This window comes from Equus quagga, chromosome 8 (assembly GCF_021613505.1).
Source record: "Equus quagga isolate Etosha38 chromosome 8, UCLA_HA_Equagga_1.0, whole genome shotgun sequence".
Taxonomy (NCBI): Eukaryota; Metazoa; Chordata; class Mammalia; order Perissodactyla; family Equidae; genus Equus; species Equus quagga.
Window position 1 is genome coordinate 103,520,070 of NC_060274.1, and position 19,284 is coordinate 103,539,353.

Here is a 19,284-nt window from a genome sequence, read left to right on the forward strand (position 1 = left end):
AAATGATCTGGAATATTTGAAATATTTTATTTAATGGCAAAAAATAAACTAGGCAGCATGGTGGTACACATAAATAATTACACCATGACTAAATATCATAGGAATTCTTTATCATTTAAATCTCTCTACATATTATGAACATGTAACAATTAGGATAAGCAATATTGGGCACTGAAATATTTGCTGTTCACTTAAAAGCACGCTAGTATTTTACTTTTAAAACTGCTATAACTATGCATATGCAGACCACATAAAATGTACTAATTGCATGAATAATTGCTTGAAGAGAACTGTTTGTCAATAGCGAGAGTAATAAAATTCTGCATAGCAAAATTTTCAAATCAAGAATAAAAAACACAGCACAATGACTTCAAAATTAATATATTGTACTATAAATGTAATGTCAAAAGATACATTATTTTTTACATGCCAGGAAGAGTAAAATTCATGTTTTTCAAACTTAATTGATGGTTTCTGTATTATAAGGAACAAGCAAATATATTCACAATTTTCTTACCAAAATAGAGCCCAATATATGTACAAAAACAGGGGAAAAGTTTGTCCTTGGTTTTAACATGCATGTGTACATAGAAATATATGTGTACAGAGAAAACACATATACTCACAAGAGTAACATACATTGACAAAATATTACATTTAGCCAAGGTAAAAAATGAAACAAAAAATCCTGCTAGGCCTTTTTTCTGTCTTTGAGGCTTCACAAAGAATGTAGAAAACTACCAAAGCAACAAAAAAGGACACAAAAGCACACTTCAAACAAACTGCTCATCAGTATTAGGACCTGATTTGACAAACAGGTTTAATCCACTTCCTCAAAGGTCATGCTGTCAAGGTGAAGGATGAACTTCTGCCACTACTGAATTAGGCTGGCTGGCATTCTGACAGACAGGGTGCTCCTCCTCCTCCACAGGAGTCACTTTATCTGCCCTTCCTGCAGGAGAAAGTTCATTATTCGTCCCCTCTTCACTAGGTGTTAGGGTACCAAGTAATTCATTAGCCATTAGAACTTGCAAAGATTCTGTTCCATCTTCAACATCCACTTGAATCCCCAAAGCCTTAAGAATGTCACATTTGCACATGGGGCATGTCCCATGGGCTAGAATCCAGGGGTCAATGCAATTCTTGTGGAAAAAATGTTTACAAGTCAAAACACGAACTGTATCATTAGGCTTATAGAGTTCAAAGCAAACTACGCAGCTATCTCTATTTGCACTTATTTCCTCGTCCCCCTCCTTTAGCACCCGAAGTTGAAGCTGGCTAAATGCTTTCTTGAGGTCTCTTCTTAATCGCTGCCATCTCCTGTTCTGAATCCTTGCTACCCAAAGTCTTCGAATATGATAAAAGATGAAATATGCTAAAGTAGCGGTTGTGACGATCACAAAAGAGACAAAATAGTGATTCATCCAGATGAAGTGTCTCCTCCCCACCTCAACCATAGCTGTAACGTGAACTCCCTTCTGAATTAAATGCAAGATCTCCATGCCTTTCAAGTTACCAATCATCACCACGACAATGTCTTCAAATACCTGATGAGACATGGGAAAAACCTGATTGCCAGTTCCTGGAAAGTTATAAATGATCACTCCGCTGGCTCCCTTCTCAACAGCCACTTTAATTTTCTGTGTGAAGGTACAACCTCCCCGTTCAATAAGTGCGAGCCACCTCTCTGAGTTTGTTGATCTGCCAAAAGTGGTGCTGGGATTACAAGCATTTTGAATTTTCCCTTCTGGTGGCACGATAACTCCTGCTATTCTCTTCAAAGTGGAGCTTCTTCCAAATACTCCAGTCTCCCCCAACTCTGACAACATACGATTCCCCACGTGAAATGATATGTTCATGTAAGCGGTCCAAACAGCACTGGCTCTGCAACAATTCTGACTAAGAAGCCAAAAAAGACTGAATCTTATAAGCCAGGAAGATGCGATGCTGTTTCTCCAACTGCCGATCTTGAGTAGTTTCATCTCTCACTTCGCCTAGTGACTGAAGGACCAGCCCAACAGAAAGATGTCGCTTCCACATCTGTTGACGATCAATTTAAGATAACAAAATGAAAAAAAAAAACTTTGCGGGTGAAAATAAGTTCCACTGTCTTCCAGCATGTCTTAAAGATGTCTCATGAGTTTCAGATGTCTTATTAGAGGGAGAGAGAAAATTTTAAACTGAAAAAAAATCCCAGTCTCACTACTGTTAACTCCAGATACTGCTTACTGTTGGGTGATGTGATTATGACATCAAAGACTCCACAGCCAACTAGAGAAGAGCTTGCAGTGTGCTGTAAATTCATTGGCTTAAATGTTTAACATGTTGTTATGGGTGATTTCTGTGATGTTATAAAACGGATTCAATCCCTGAGCTACATGTAATGTTAGCAGGTATCACTTTAAAAATTAGAAGTCATATAATGCATTTTAAAACCGGAAAGCATACGCAGAAGTGCCATATAATTATCATTTTTGTTCACAATAAATGAAGTTATTGCCAACAAAATGGCAAATTTTGAACATTAAAAATTAGAGGCCGGCCCTGTGGCCAAGTGGTTAAGTTTGTGCGCTCCGCTTCGGCGGCCCAGGGTTTTGGTGGTTTGGATCCTGGGCACGGACATGGCATCGCTCATCAGGGATGTTGAGGCGACATCCCACATAACACAACCAGAGGCACTCACAACTAGAATAAACAACCATGTACTGGAGACTTTGGGAAGAAGAAGGAAAAAAAAGAAAAAATTGGCAACAAATGTTAGCTCAGGTGCCAATGTTTAAAAAAAAAAAAATTAGCACGATGACCAAATATGTGGTAAAAGCAGTGAATTCTGTAACACCATTTTTGATTCACAATTGGTCACAGTGTGAATTTTGTACTTATTATTTAAACCACCATAGTAAATCTGTTTACTAATACCTGCGCAGAGGTGGGTTGGTCCAGTTTGGTTTTGATTTGATTTTTGAAATTAGAGTATCCTCTTAAATTATTTCAGCCTCACTTCCTCACTCCTCACCAACTATAGAGATGACAGCAATAAAGACAGAAAAGACTAATCTCATTTCTCTGCAGACCTTGACATCTGTTACTAAACAATATTTTGAGAGGAGAGGAGGAAGGATGCATGGGAAAAAGTTACATCTAGCACAATACATTTTAAACAAAAATGTAGGTATTGATTTTAAAAAGAAAAACTTCAAGGTTCCCACTTAAAGTTAACCACTGACCACCCTAACTGCTAAAGGTCATAAATGCCTTTAACTAAATGTTTGCCAAAATCAACAAATGTCCCTGGTGGAAGACCCCACATACACACTATCAACTCTGCCTATATTTTTGCTACATAAACTTATGTCAATGGCACAATATGACTTCACAACCAAAGAATGACTTGTGAGCTAACAAACATGGGCATCCACTGGTGCTGCCATATACTTTCTTGGGGGTATATCTCAGTGGTTCATATTCACCAGTTAGGAAACCAGTCAAGGATTCTGACCTTGAACATAAATATCCCTGACCTCTATAAATAGGATGCAAAGAGACACTTCAGGGTGGGTTTCACCAGAACCAAGGGAGCTAGCACTTCTTATGAAATGTGAATCAGCAACAGGATAAGTTGAGGCAGGAAAGAGGGAGGAGAAAAGGGCCCTATGGGCCCAACAAAAAGTAGCATAAAAAGAAAATATTGTTGTGAAAACTTTCAGCTCAGAATGGCCGATTTTCTTTCCCAAAGGCCATTAATCTGAATTTACTTCCGCACAACTCACTCTTTAAAAAAAAGACAGTGTAGTACATTACAGACTCACAAAGTGCCAACTGAGTTAGACACCAATGGTTTATCGTATCATCCATAAAGAGATTGCCATCAAAACCTAAATCTTTCAGCCTCTCATTGTTACACAGGTGTTTATACATCTACTAGGACCAAAAAAAAAAAGCAAAATAAGGCAAAAGATACCACTTGGAAAGGAAATTGCAGGAAACTTTCAGCTCTGCTCTTTCTATATTATCAAAATGCCCCAAATAGAGACACACTAACCACCATTTTGAGAAGAAAAGAAAAGCATTTACTAGGGTCACCTGTAAAAGGGACATCTGCCACCATAACTGATCCACTCTGCTAGAATTCAGGGCTCTGGCAAACACAAAGGTGACTTTTTGCAAAGCTTCCCTAAATGAGGCTTATAATAATTTAAAATACTTCTACATAACCAGAAGTGCTACCTATAATAATTATTTAGAACATATTACCTACCCAGTGGTAGCTTTGGAAACCATATTTCCTTGGTATTAATTAATTAACCACAGAGAATTGAATTAAGATCAAATCCTATAATGAAGTTTATTGTGCAGAGATATTATTAGACATCAAAAATATGAAAACAAAGTATAAAAATTAATATAAAATACTTTAAAATATTATGACTAATTTGCTGTGACATCAATGTCACAATCATTATAATTTGAAGATAAAGACTAATTTGCTTTTAACATGTACTAATGTCCTCATTTGGATAAGGGCAAAAATGTTAACAATGAAAACTTATTAGAAAAACAACAAGTTCAAATGGCTGAGCATGATATGGAGTTTTATTTTAAAAACACACAAATTTTACCCTTTAGTACTTGGGTAGAGAAGCTGAAGTTGAATTTTCTCTCTACATAAAGTGCTAAGATAATTCATCTAATTTTAATCTTTGGAAAGACTCAGTTACATCTTCAGAAGATTCTCTGGGTTTCTTAAGTTTTCAGAATGTCGCACTTGCACATGGGGCATGTTCTATGGGCTAAAAGCCAGGGGTCAATGCATGCCTTATGGAAAAAATGTTTGCAAGTTAAAATACGTACTACATCTTGGGGTTTGTATATGTCGAAGCAAACAACACAACTGTCTCCATTTGGATCTAGTTCCTTATCCCCTTCTTTGAGCACCCGCAGTTGAAGTTGACCAATAGCTTTCTTCACGTCTGCTTTTATCTGTCTTCGCCTGCTGCTGGAAGAATTGGGCACTCTAGCTCTCCAGGCACAGTACAGAAAAAGGTAGACAACTGTAGCAGCCAGGAAGGTAAACAGGGACATGACATAATGGTTTATCCATGGTATGTGCATTCTCCCCACTTCAATGACGATTGTCACATAGACTCCTTTCTTAATCAAGTGCAAAAGTTCCATGCCTTTCAAGTTGCCTATCATTACTGCGACGATATTTTCCGTTCCCTGGTGAGACATGGGAAATACTTTGTTACCCGTACCTGGATAGTTATAGATGATCACCCCATTTGCTCCCTTCTCTGCCGCCACATTGATTTTGTGTGTAAAAGTACAGCCTCCTCGTTCAATGAGAGCCAACCAAGAGTCTGCCTGTTCGGGCCTGATGAAATTGGTCATAGGATTACAAGCGTTCTGATTCCATCCTTCAGGGAGTACCACCACACCAGACACCCTTTCCAGAGGAGAATGATTCCCGAACACTCCACTCTCTCCTAATTCTGATATAATCCGATTTCCCACTTGAAACGTTATATTCAGATAGGCTGTCCAAATGGCTTTTCCTTTTGAGTCAGGAAGGCTAAGTAGTAGAAAGATGCTAAGCTTCAATAGTCGAGAAGAAACACAACTATGAGTCGAAGGAGCAATTCTAAGTAGGCTCATTCCTCTATTTGCCTATTAACTGACAAACAAAAAAACAACAATCATAAAAGAAAGTAAAGAAGCTGGCTTCGATTGTTGGCAGAAGATAAAGCATGTAAATGGAAAAGGTCTGTGTGGATCAAAGATATCTTGCTCCTTCCAGCATTTTTATTTTTGGCAGATTATCTTTCTTATAAATGAAACAGAATAACAAGAGTTGTTGTTACTACAATGTGATTTCAAGAAAATTATGACTTCCTAATGGGGAAATTGTGACATCAGAGGTAGTTAAGCCAATCCAAGTGTTTATGTCAGTGCACTGCATACTGAAATCCTATTGGCCAAAAAGCTACTAAGCAATGACTCATGGTATACAACAATTTGAATAAACTCTAAAGCAATAAATAAATAGATAACTTTTTTTAAAGCCTTGAGTTTCTTTCCCAGTCCTAGATAGATCGAAAAGCTGCCTAACCACTTTATATTCATTGTTTTTCTATCTGTAAGGCAAAGTAGTTATCATTCACATATTTGTGAATGTACCTGGCCAGTCACCAGTTCTCTGTGCTACCAAATATGCCACCCTTTGGGAAGCAGGAACAAATCATTCCCACTCTCTTCCAACATTAAATGCTTATTCCAGGCCTAAAGATTCAACATGAGGACAATGTAATCAACTTATATTGTTAGCCAGATACACTGCCATCTTGCAAGGCAAATTCAACTTTGTTCCCTAAAACAGCTATGGACAACTCACTATGTGATATGATAGGCAAATATTAAGCATGGGTCATATATTAAAGAAAATAGATATACGCCTACTTTGTGGAGATTATCTAGCGAGAGCAGATTTTAAACAAACACACAAATGTATAACTGCAAGTTGTGAAGGGAAACACAGAGTATCAAAAGAAAAAATAAATGTAAAGGGGATTAAACTTTGATTAGAGGTCCAAGGCATTGCTCTCTAAAGAAACTGATGCTTAGTCAGAGACTTGAAAGATAAATTAGAATTACCCAACCAAAGAATGAGATAAGCCTTCTGGCGGAGGAACAGCAATTTCAAGACCTTAAGATAGGAAGGAACATGAGTTTGGCAAAGTCTAAGAGGAGAGCACCAAGGGTGATGGAGGAGGAAAGGCAAACAGCAATAAGAGGTTCAGGGTCATAAACGTTAGACTAAGGATTTTGGATTATGTCCCAAGGACAAAAACAACACACTTAAGGGTTCCAAGCTGGGGAGGTGACTTATAAGTGTTTTCAAAATGTTCTCTTTTTAGAAAGTACACTTTGGCTGCCTTCTGTGGAAAATGGATTGGAGGAGAAGAATACAGTATGAGATGCGGTTAGGCAAAAGACAACAGTGGCCCAGACTCTTGAAATAGCAGTAAAGAAGTGAAGACATAGCCAAGTCTGAAAGTTACTTTAAAAGTTGAATTAACAGACATGGTAACTGGAAGGGTAGCAGTAAGCAGAGAAAAGGATAGCCACAAGTATCATAAATCACTACATTACTTTAGCGCTGCAAACAAGAGCATCTTTACTGCTTTAAACGTGCTTTAATGCTTGCTTGCTTTTAATTCTTCACCAGGAGTCTGTTTCAGGGAGTGAATAAATTGGCAACACTCACTCAAACATTTATTTAATACATATATAGGACACATCCTATGCACCAGGCATGCCATAAAGCCCTGGGGACACAAAAAGAAAAGACAATCCTCATTTGCTAGTGTGCAGAATGGACATCAACATTTAAATCACAGGCATATTGAGAGAATTTTGTCATTTTGGCAAAAGGATTTATTGTACTCTCTGGACCATAATATTTTAGTTAATATTTGATTTTAAAAATAAAATTGGAACCAATCAACTTGCCCTTTCATACAATTTTATTTAGGTATCATTCAGTTCACATCTGAACTGTCTTTACATGTAGACTTTTCCCAAGTTCATATGGAGTGGGAACTCCTGGCTTATTCTATTAACATTGACAAAGTGAAGCCTTACTAAGAAGACAGTTTATATCATCATATTAGAGGCTGTTTCTTAGATTTGTGATTATTTAACCTTTCGGGATGGAATTTAAAATATAATGTAGTTGTAATTTTGCTTTTTAGTTTGCTGATTTTTAAGGGTGAAGAGTTTAAACAGTAACCACACTTTGGCTCAAAACATATATCAACTCTAAATGTTCTTCGTATGATTGAAAAGACTGATTTGAAGAATTCAGAGTATTTTTTTCATTATAAGACCTGAAGTGGTTAAGGCAACGATAAGCAGAACTTCCCCTCTCTCCCACCTGAGTCTTAGAACAAATGCACCTATAACAAACAATCCTTTATTTCTAACACAGTGGTTTCTCAGATGGGGGTCAATTTTGCCCCCAAAGGATATTTAGCTATTTCTGGAAACATTGTCTCCAGATTGTCACAACAATGGGGAGTACTACTGGTATCTAGCACCTAGAGGCCAGGGATGCTGCTAAACATCCTAAAGCACACAGGACAGTTGTGTGAAATAAATAATTATCTGGTCTCAAATGTCAGTAGTAACATTAAGAAACCTTGCTCCAACAGAGCAGGCTTGGGAGGGAGAAACCTTCCCGAAACTCTCTTATCCTTGATGGACAATCAGATCTAAGCTCTTATCATGCAGTAAGCTTTTCTAATTGGCAATACATCCATCAAGGATGATGTCCTCAACTCATCTTCATTTCCACAGTTCCCCTTGGAATAGGAACAGCGAAGACCTCCACGAGTGACCTATTAGTCCATGAAGCCTGACTACAAATCACATCCGTTTTATACTAGAAACAGATCCAAGATGGTTAAATGGGTAGGAAGAGTGGTAGGCTGGAGGACTGATGCTACTCTCACCTGTTCGTTTTAGACCATTTATTCAATGCATAGACCTCCTTTCTTTTTAACAGCTAAGTAGTAAAGAGGTTTTCATTCTGCTGAATTTTGCAGATAGGCTACAGAGAACTGAAATATATTACTAGGGTGGGTTGATCCAGTGGTTCAAAAACTCCCTGCTCCTTCCGTCTTGCCATTCTGCCTGTTTAAGTGTGTTGATTTCCCTCTTATGTCAGCTGACTTCATGAGGATCCCCAAGGTGGATATTATTGTTCTAGGTATCAAGAGGCAGAATAGCAGACAAGATCCAGAAGCACAGAGACTTTTCTACTATCTCTATATAAGAGCAAGGAATTTTTTTCCCCCCCAGAAACCTACCAGACTTCCTTCAATGTCTCTCCGGCTATCAGTACTTCATAAACCCATGCCTAAAGGAACTCCTGGAAATCGGAGTAGAGTCACCATGATTGGCTCAGGTTAATCATGATTCATCCTGCTGTGGAGAACCCCTTCCCTTGGCTGAGCACATGGTAAGAGAGAACACGAAGATAATCAGTCCTCTGCCACCAAAGGAAAAAACGTGTGAACTGGAAGGTGAGTAGGTTAACAAAATGGCAGCTACAGGTGCTAAATTCCTGAGGTTTACCCAAAGGAATGATACTTACGTAATCATTAACCACAACAAACTTGTAATACTTATTACACTCAAGGTACTGATATGAGCTGAAGTCTGTGTTACAGAGGACACAACATGGCCCTGTTCTTAAGGAGGTCACCATCTAAACAGGAGAGTTATACACAAACTAGGTGTATGCATCTATATATCCTATGATTCTGGGTTCCACTTAAAATTTCAAGAAGGTTATAATTTTCATTAAGTTTGGTAGAAAAAAATCAGCTGATCCATCCCTCTGCTGTTTATCCGCCTCTGTTAAGAATGCTCAAACTTCCAGAAATCTCTACCCTGATAAGAAAAATAGTCAAACACATTCACATAGCATTGCCCAGGGACTATCTTCGTGATGACACGGAATACCAAAGAGGCTTCAATAAATTAGTCCGCAAGTTGCAGTATCCAGGGCTATGATATTATTAGAGATCTCTTGGAATCCACAAACCACACTGAATTTGCATTTAAGCTTGAAAACAACTGTATAGGTTTTCTGCAAGTAATTAAATGCACCATAATGGGATTTGGGAGGAACAGAATACTGACTAAGTAGTTTACTGAGAACAACAAAAAAGGAAATAATGCTAATGATAAGTATTTTCCAAAAGCAGAATCTTTATTTTTAAAAATTTATAAAGATAAAACTAAATTTTAGTTTAAATTTTATTATATTTGTTTGCAAACTGGTAAATCCTCAAACATTAATGTATTTTCTTTCTCCCATAATAACTTAATCACTACTCCCATATATATTCTCTCAGACATAAGCAACAAAAAATTTTTCTTATATTCAAGTACACTTTTTCCTCTTGATATTTCAGAATCCAAGGAAAAGAGTGCTGAACATGCTAAAACAGAATACAGTAAGTTTTGAAAAAGTAATGTGCTTCTGAATTACGTTGACAGTCATACAGTATAGTAGGGAAGGTCCAGATGAGTGACACAACTGGGAGGAAAAATATGGGAGGATGGTTTAAGATCTCTGTTAACTTAGCAACAAGTACACACGAATCTGAGTTTTTACAGTAGATTCCAACCAGGAGATTAAGTGTGACAGAGGAAGGTGATGGAGGTAGGAGAAGGCAGTAAGAGCAGACAGGACAGCTATTATCAGAAGGCTCTTAACTGAGGTTAGCATCGCCAGAGGTCCCAGCAGCATGCAGCTCACAGACAGCACAGAGCTCATGGCAGAGGCAGCAGGCCCCAGGAGCGTGGTCTCATGAAGCCAAAGTTTCAGGGGCAAATACTAGCAGAGAGCTGAAGCAAAGAGCAGAAGCAGAGAGCAGGGACCCTGAAAAACCAGTTCACGGTGGGACCAGAGCCAAATCTAGTTGATAAGTAAACTCAGAAGCTTCTAGAAGAAGGGTCTCGAATATTTCCCCTATTTAGATCTGGGCTCTGCTCCCAGGCCAAAAGGGCCTGAATTTAAGGTTCAGGAAAAGGAAGTTTAGCTGCCGAGATAGGAGGAAATATGAATGGGGTCCCAGTAAGCTATTTTACAGACAGAAAATCACAAGATTTACACAGGCTCTTCCTTCGTTATTATTAATATTAACCAATATAACTTTTAATATCATTAAAAGCTCTGGTAATTAAATATATTAGAGAAAAAGAAACATCTAAAACAGACAATACATTTTACATTATATCACTAACCATGATTACTTCACTATGTAAACCAGGATTATTATTCCTATTTACCTGCATGCCTAATGGTGGTACACATGAGGAAAGTTTAATTTGTATAAGAGCTCTGAGAAGCCTTTGTGACATTAAAGAAAAGGAATACTCACCAACATTTCTCAAACACCTAACACGATGCCTGGCTCAAGAGCTTGTTTGAATGAATGATTAATACGGTCAGGTTTACCACACTTGAATACTTTCCACTGCTTTAGTTTGGCCTTCATAATCATTCCCACAGTCTAGAATTTTGCAATAGCATCTTATCTAATCTCCCATCACTGTTTTGCTCACCTTGAAGTCATTCTGTTGCCATGGCAACCTATAGGAAAAAAAGGAATGAAGTTTACAATGGCATTCCTGTTTGCTTAAAACCTTAAGATGGCTCCCTCTATCCACAGGATAATACTCAAGCTTCTGGGAATGGGATATAAGTCTCTCCAGCCTGGTTCTCTTTCCTTCCATCCAGCCTCATTTTCTACTATTATCAGTCCTGAAATTTACGCTTCTTCAATTCAAATGGCATAGAGTTTCCTGTGCTCCCATTGCAGCGGCCACTATATATGACCTTATACAGGCTTTGTTCCTTCCACAAAACTTAATCTGTCTGTCCCTATGGTGGGTACACTGATTAAAAAATGGCCCCAATTGCTTTCTCCCCTGTACCAATGCCCTCTGCAGCATGACTCAGCAGGTCCTTCCATCAGGAGGTGGGATTTACTTCCACATCCCTTGAATCTGGAGGGTCTGGTGATTTCAGCTGGTGAATAGACTTCCTCGGAAGTGAGATGTGCCAGTTCCAAGTCTAAACCTCAAGAGGCCTTGCACTCCTCCCCTCACTCTCTCGTAACCCTGCCACCCTCAAGTGAAGGCAGCTAGCCCGACAGAGGAGGAGGAACTACTCGGAAGAGAGCCAAGCTGTTCTAGCTGAGGCCATCCTACATCAACATACAGATGGGCAAACATGTGCAAGAGCCCGAGATGAGCAGAGATTATCTACATGATCTTCACGTGACCACAGACACATGAGTGAGTCTAGCTAAGACCTGAAGAATCACCTAGTTTACTCATGAACTCCTGAGCAATAACAGATGCTGACTCTTTTAAGCCACTGAGTTTTGGGGTGGTTTATCATGCAGCCGCTGATATAGTTTCCTCCACAAAATTATCTACTCTATTCATCTCCTTGAGGGCTGAGATTGAGTCTTTTTCTCATTTGTTTCAAGACTCAGCTTCCAACACAGTATTGAGCACATACTTAATATGTGCTCTCAATGAAGAGTGAATTAAATTGATAGTCACTATCTTCCGTATTCTAACCTGCACTATTCCTCATGCAATAACTTATCCATTTAGTTTTATCTTCTTAAGGGTGATCATTTCAGAGTACAGAAAAGAATATGCATAATGAATTCAACCTTTAATTCTTCTAGAGATTTAATACTCATAAAACTGGATTTCTTCCAGCCACACCTGAAAGTAAAGCTAAATGAGCATTTGGAATATGACCAAATCCCTTTAAATTTTAATGGATATAAATCAATAAGTTATACTCTCTTCTGCATTTTGAATTTAAGTCAAAGTCTACATAACTTTAACACTAAATTCAAAACAACTTTTTCTTCTCAATCTATCAAGTTAGAACATAGAATGGTCATCAATAGTAGAAAGACACTGTTACTAGTCTGGGAAGTAATGGGGGAAAATCCTCACACTGCGGCCTCTCCATTAAGAGGGATGTGGGAGGAGCTGAACATCCTTAGGTAAACACAGTGTAAGGACAGTATTTGGTGGTACTGTTATCTTTGTTTGAGCCTAGGACAAAATACATCTTAATATTAACACAACCATTTAGACTGGACTTTTGTTTGAAAAGGTGGAGAATATGCAATATATTCAACAAAGGAGAAAACATATCCAAGCAGAATCTTCTGAAGAACCACCAGAACTTGTCCTGTTCTCTTAACAGACTATTCTGCTCCTTTAGTTAATAAGAGCCTAGGATGAGGAGCCAATGGGTGTGGAGGATGCTTTTGGGGCTTGGTCATTTCAAAGTTGACCAAAAACCCTAAAGTAGATTCTAGACCTCCCTAAGTCACAATCAGTCCCTAAAGGTTTGCATAAACTTTGCCTTCCTGAGACTAGTCCCCATGGAGTGTGGTTAACTCTGATAGCAGCACAGAGGAGAGTAAGGAGATTTTCCCATTTAGATCTCTTACATTTTCCCAATTCACAGGTCACAAAATCCTTACTCATTTATTAGGCAATTTAATCCCTCCTGGGAGGCAGCAGAGAAGAAAAAACACCAATATGGAGTGACCACACTGAGTACAAACTGTAAGGAAGCACACAGCTGTACCAAAGACCTGCTATGAAACCCAGTCTCTGCCACACGCTGGCGGTGCGAGGTAAGCCAAACTGACCTCAGTGCTGTCATTTGTAAGATGGGGACGTAATGCCTGCCTCCTGAGGCCGTGGTGACTACTGGATGCCCTATTTCACATCTATTGGTAAATCACCAAGCACACTGCTAGCAAGGCTGGGGCTCAATAAATGGGCCTTTCTTCCCCTTCCCAATTCTATAAAGCCTCTTTCCTCCATTCTCCACCCAACACAATTCTTCTCATCCTTTGAGACTGAACTTAGTCTCCCTTTCTCAATCTCCCCAGCCAAAACCACCTGCTTTCTGTTTGCACCTATTTGACTGTCCTTTAATTCTACCATATTATATAGATGCTTATATGTCTGTCTATATCTTTGCTTGACTTCAAATGTCTCATGAGGAGTAGTGTCATCTATTTTTATAAATTCTATTCCCGCCTCCTTTCCCTTACACTAGCACCATAAAACTTGCTCAGGGTCCCTGACAAATGTCTGACTTTTCAAGCACTTATTCTTCAAAATATTAAGATATATCAGCAGCTTTGGCAACCTCTGTTTTATACAGACGCCCATTTAAAAAAAAATTAGAATGGGCAATGATTTGACAAGTCTTCCCTCAGCTAAGAATTACTGTGACAACAGTTGTCCAGAAAAAGGCTTATTTAATATCACAGGATCAGAGGCCATCTGGCTTACATTTTCTCTCCAAAAGTCAAGAATAAATTCCATCCACATCTCTGTATCTGAAAAATGGAATAATACACAGCCACAAGTCACAACTATTCCTGACATACAAGTACACCCTACTGAGTTAAAAATCCTCTTTAATTATCTTTCATATATCAAGATATATACATATACCTCAAGTCATAAACCAATGCTCATTATCAGGAGAAAACGACATCAGATTAATTTTGTACATTTCAGTACCTCAAAGAAAGCCATAACATCATATCAGCAGTAATACTTAAAGCAAAAAGTTGTAAATACAACCAACTTTCTCATCAACCCAGAAGGTTTCTATCCCCAGCCCAAGATGCAGTCACATCCTGCAATCCCCAGAAACCTTCTGATGAATCCAGTCCAAGTTATGCTCTTCCTACTATAAACTATCAAAGTTACAAGATTTTGTATAAAAAAACAGTATATACAATATATATTTTTTTAAATAAAAATAAATCAAATACTATGTATATTAAGAAATAAGCACTATTTTCTTGATCATTTTTCTATATCCTTAGAAAATTATATACTGCCTTGTGGTATTTTTCATCCGGGTATTTAAAATAATGTTACTTTTTTCCCCCTCTTATGAAGGCTTTTTGGTTCTCTCAGATTATAAGTTCTTCAAGGGTAGGACTTTGTTATATTCCTTTGTCTTCCTACAGATCCTACTACACTTAATTTTTTTACACTTTTTTTTTTTTCCTGAGAAAGATTTGTCCTGAGCTAATGTCCCTTGCCAATCTTCCTCTTTTTTTGCTTGAGGAAGATTAGCCCTGAGCTAACATCTGTGCCAATCCTCTTCTATTTTGTATGTAGATCACCGCCACAACATGGCTGACAAGTGGCGTAGGTCCATGCCCAGGATCCAAACCCACCAACCCTGGAAGGTCAAGTGGACCACACCGAACTCAACCACTATGCCATGGGGCCAGCCCCCTACACTTACTTAATTTTATATAATAAAGGTGATTCTCCAGCATAAGCAGCTGACATGTCATGTTGTTTTTCCACATCCTCTCCAGCAGTACAATCCAAGAACCATCTAATCAATACCCACATTGACTTTTTTCACTCATTCATGTAAATATTTATCAAGAACCTACTATGTGCTTACTTCTAGGTGGTAGGGCTAGAGCAATGATCAAAAAAATAACTTCCTGTTCTCATGAATCTTTCATTCTGTGTACCTGGGGATGCAAGGACGAGGTCAAGATTGTATCTTATCCAAGAAGCTTACACTCTGACGTAATAAATACTCTAATGTGCGAAGCAAATGGCAGAGAGGCACAAATGGCTATATCCTGCCCCAAGATGGAGCAGTGTACTCTTACACAGCTCTGATACCTTAAGTTACCACTTTCCCTCATAAACTCCACGCAATTTAAGGTAATGCAGCCCATACAGCACATTTTGTTCACAGTCAAAGCTTCCTTCATTCAGGCTCTTGAAGGTTTTAAGTTTTTATATTAAAAACAAATCTTTGTTGTATATCATTTTTCATAGTTAGTCTCCTTAGTTTTACCAGGAATAGAAACTGTCAAGTTTCACAGGTTTAATTAATTCTGATACCAGACTGCCTGGGTTTGAATCCTGTATCTACAGTAGCTTTGCAACCTTGGGCAGGTTCCTTGAACTTATATGCCCCAGCTTCTTTACCTGTAAAACAGGGATAGGAATAGTACCGATTTTTTATGACTCTAATGAGGATGAAATGAGAAAATGTACAGAATCTAAGGCACTTAGAATACTGTTTGGCTCATACACAGACTGGTATGTGTTAATCACCACCACCATCATCATCATCTTTATAGTCTTATTCATTCTATTGGAAAAGAATGATGCCAGGGTCCTTAAGGACTTTCTCAATCCTATAATTCTAAGAGAGTCTCTATATTGACATAGAACATTTGGTATCAGTTTTCATATGTAACATTAAAGACTAGAGACCTATTACATAAATGCCTATTATCATCTCCACCAAAACAGCTAAAATGTGATTGCCCATTAGAGACCAAGTATTTTGTGATTCATAAAGGATGCATGAAACCAGAGCTTGTTCTGAATATTATTGTCATAAGGTACATGCCAACTCAAACAAAAGGTCTTTTTTGTTTCCTCATACCCCCAGACCTCCCAGAAAAACAAGTAAGAGAAAAACAAAGAAGCAAAGCTTTTGATTAGCTCTCCTGGCATGGCATTTCTCAACATGTTGAAAAGAGCCTTGTTCCACTACCAACTCAAGTAAAACTGAAAGTACATCCATGTCATCAATAACATAAAATTTGAGATTTAAGGAAAAGAGGTTATGTTGGAGAAGGCAAAAGTGTTTGTAAAATGCACATTAAAAACCAGTTCTGGGCAAGAGCTAGAGTTGAAATACTGTTCTAATGTCTATCTGAGATTATACTAACAGATTACGCAAGTGGGAAAACTAAATGATATTCCATATAAATGAAGGGGGAAAGTGATACAGTTAATCTGAAGATACATGGGAGTGACAGCCTCTTTACCTACGAGTATATAACGTGGACATGATACTCATGTTTCTATCCTCTCTACAACTTTTGAATTGTTTCTATTTGTCTTAAGTTTTTAGCTTGATTTTCTATACCTTACTTTTTCATTTTAAATTCTTTGGTAAATTTCTTCTTTAATGCTTTTCTCTCAATCATTTAATAAAATCAAACCAAAAGTAGGGCCATAGGGGAAACAATTATAGAAAGAATTTATGGTAAACTGGAGAGATGGACCTACACAAAATTTGTTATTTTATGTTTATATCTCAACAAAAACATACATGCAATATGGGTCACTAGATGTGGGGCATAGATCTGTCATACACAAGAATACAACTACTGAAGGTGATTAATGTAGTGTTCTTCAAACTGCCAGCTGATATTTCAAGTATAGTACTTTTATAATTTGTTCAATTATAGTAATTTACAATGATATTGCTATTAATAACGATACAAGCTTCAATTTGAGTCTTTAACACTCGGTGTTTAGCACTTTATGTTTATCTCATTTAATATTCACAACAATGTGATGAAGTAAATACTATTAGAATCTCCATTTAATACGTCAGAAAACTGAAGTCACCAAGTAATCTGTTAAACACCATACAGCTAGTTAAGTAGATGAACCAGGATTTGACTCCAATGTCTATCTGAATGTCTCATAGCCCAGTTACCTTTGCTTTTTATGCCTAGGTCCAGACGCATAATTATTTCCCATATTGGATCCTGGACAAGAGCAAGTTTTTTTTTTTTTATGCTGAGTTAGTTCCTCACTTTTTTTTTTTTTTAATATTTAAATCCTTTAACTGACCACAGGAAATGTACTGCTGTGGTTTTCCAACAAGCATGAGCTATGATTCCACCTGCAATATTTGGAGCACTGCTCATTTTGCCAATTATGCACACATCTATTTTATTCTTTAACTCCATCGGAAAGGTTAATTACAGAAAATTCAACCAAATTAGTAGGGGTTTGTTTGCTTTTAAATATTTTTAAGATGTAATACAGAAAAAGAAAAATATAGATAATAATATAACACTCATGTACTCATCACCCAACTGTAATGAATCTGAACATTGTGGATATGTATTCAGTTCCCAAGGCTGTTGGAACAAAGTACCACAAACTAGATGACTTGAAACAGTGTTTGTTCACAGCTCTGGAAGCTAGAGATGGAAAATCAAGGCGTTGGCAGGCTCCGAGAAAGAATCTGTTCCATACTTCTCTACTATGTTCTGAGGATTCTAGCAGTCCTTGGTGTCCCCTGGTAGACATACTACTCCAACGTCCACATCGACCTTCATCTTCACAGGCTGTTCTTCCCTATGTCTCTCTTTTCTCATTGTATAAGGATGCTAGTCATTAGATTAAGGGCCCACTCTACTCCAGTATGCCCCCACCTTAGTTTAACTAGTTATACCTGCAACAACCCTATTTCCAAATAAACTCACATTCTGAGGTTCTGGGAAGGATTTGAATTTGCGGAGAACACTACCCAACTCAGTACAGTATATTTGCTTTTCATCTTTTTCTTTTTTTTTTTTTAAGGAAAATTAAGTTACAGACAACACTTGAAGCTCCTTATATACCAATTCCCAAGCCAGTAATCCTTCCGGAGTCCCCAGAGATAAACCCTATCCTGAATGTAGTATTAATCCCATTAAAGTTTTATATGCATGTATTATAAATATAGAAAGTTACACTGCACATTATAACTTTATAGACATAGAACTATACAAATCATGTTGCACTTTGTTTTGCTCATCATTGTCTGAGATTCACCCATTCACTTAACTTTATAGCACTCTCTTGTATGAATATGTCACACTTTATATTTATTCACTTGTCTACTGATGGATATTTGGGCTGTTTTCACTTCTTCCATATTTCAAACAATGTTGCAAAGGACATTGCTGTACAGGTTTCCTTGTGCTGGAATTTCTCTAGAGTATACTCTTGCATTTTCAATTTCCATGTCACAGGGTATAGGCATCAGGATCTTCAAGTTGAACAGATATCACCAAAGTGTTTGCAAAGATTTACACTTCAGCCAGAAGCACGTAAGTACTTATTTCTCTTTAGTCTTAAAAAAATTTCATGTTTCCAAATTTGGAAAACTGAAAGATGACAAATGGTCTCTCATTACTTTAATGTGAACATCGTTGATTACTAGGGATGTTAATCATCTCTTGACACTTTAGTGAGTTGAATGATGACTCTCCAAAATACACATCCATGTCAAATCCCTGCAGCCCGGGAATGTTATCTTATTTGAAAAAAGTCTTTGCAGATGAAATGAAATCAAGGATTTTGAGATGAAGGATCATCCTGGATTATGGGGTGGGTCCAATTCCAATGACAAGTGTCCTTATAACAGAAACACAGGGAACATTTGGCAGACAGAAAAAGAGAGGCAATGTAAAGACAAGGAAGACACTGGATGTGGTCACAAGCCAAGGAAGTCAAAGAATGTCAACAGCCACCAAAAGCCAGAAGAGGCTTTGAAGAATTCTCCCCTAGAGCTTTCAGAGGGAATGTAGGTCTGCTGACACCCTCATTCCAGATGTCTGGCCTCCCAAACTGTGAGAGAACACATCTGTTGTTTTAAATAAAAACAAGAGTTTGTGGCCATTTGTTACAGCAGCTACATGAAACCAATACAGTTTATTGGCCACTTAGATTTCCTAGTCTTTGGATTGTTATTCCTTTCCTTTATTCATTTTGTTCAGGGATTGTTTGCCTTTTCATACAGATGTACAGGAGCTCTGCATATATTTCAGAGAATAAGCCTATGTTGATTGCAGGCATTGTAATATC

At 37.8% G+C, this 19,284-nt stretch overlaps 3 protein-coding genes across 5 annotated transcripts in view; all 3 read right to left on the minus strand.

Moving 5' to 3' along the window:
• The window catches only part of CADPS2 (calcium dependent secretion activator 2), a 495,748-nt gene that overhangs the window by 333,572 nt on the left and 142,892 nt on the right, over window positions 1-19,284 (minus strand). The window contains exon 3 of one of the 3 annotated variants that reach the window (XM_046669956.1): window positions 11,137-11,164. The exons of the other annotated variants lie outside the window; for them this stretch is intronic. Within the exon in view, the coding sequence (XP_046525912.1) occupies window positions 11,137-11,164 (28 nt within the window). The remainder of the gene's footprint in view (window positions 1-11,136; window positions 11,165-19,284) is intronic. 3 annotated transcript variants of the gene reach the window in all.
• RNF133 (ring finger protein 133) lies at window positions 849-1,982 on the minus strand. Its single transcript, XM_046669957.1, has one exon. It carries the CDS (start codon window positions 1,980-1,982, stop codon window positions 849-851), a length of 1,134 nt encoding a protein of 377 aa, XP_046525913.1.
• On the minus strand, window positions 4,744-5,655 carry RNF148 (ring finger protein 148). The gene has a single exon (XM_046669958.1). It carries the CDS (start codon window positions 5,653-5,655, stop codon window positions 4,744-4,746), a length of 912 nt encoding a protein of 303 aa, XP_046525914.1.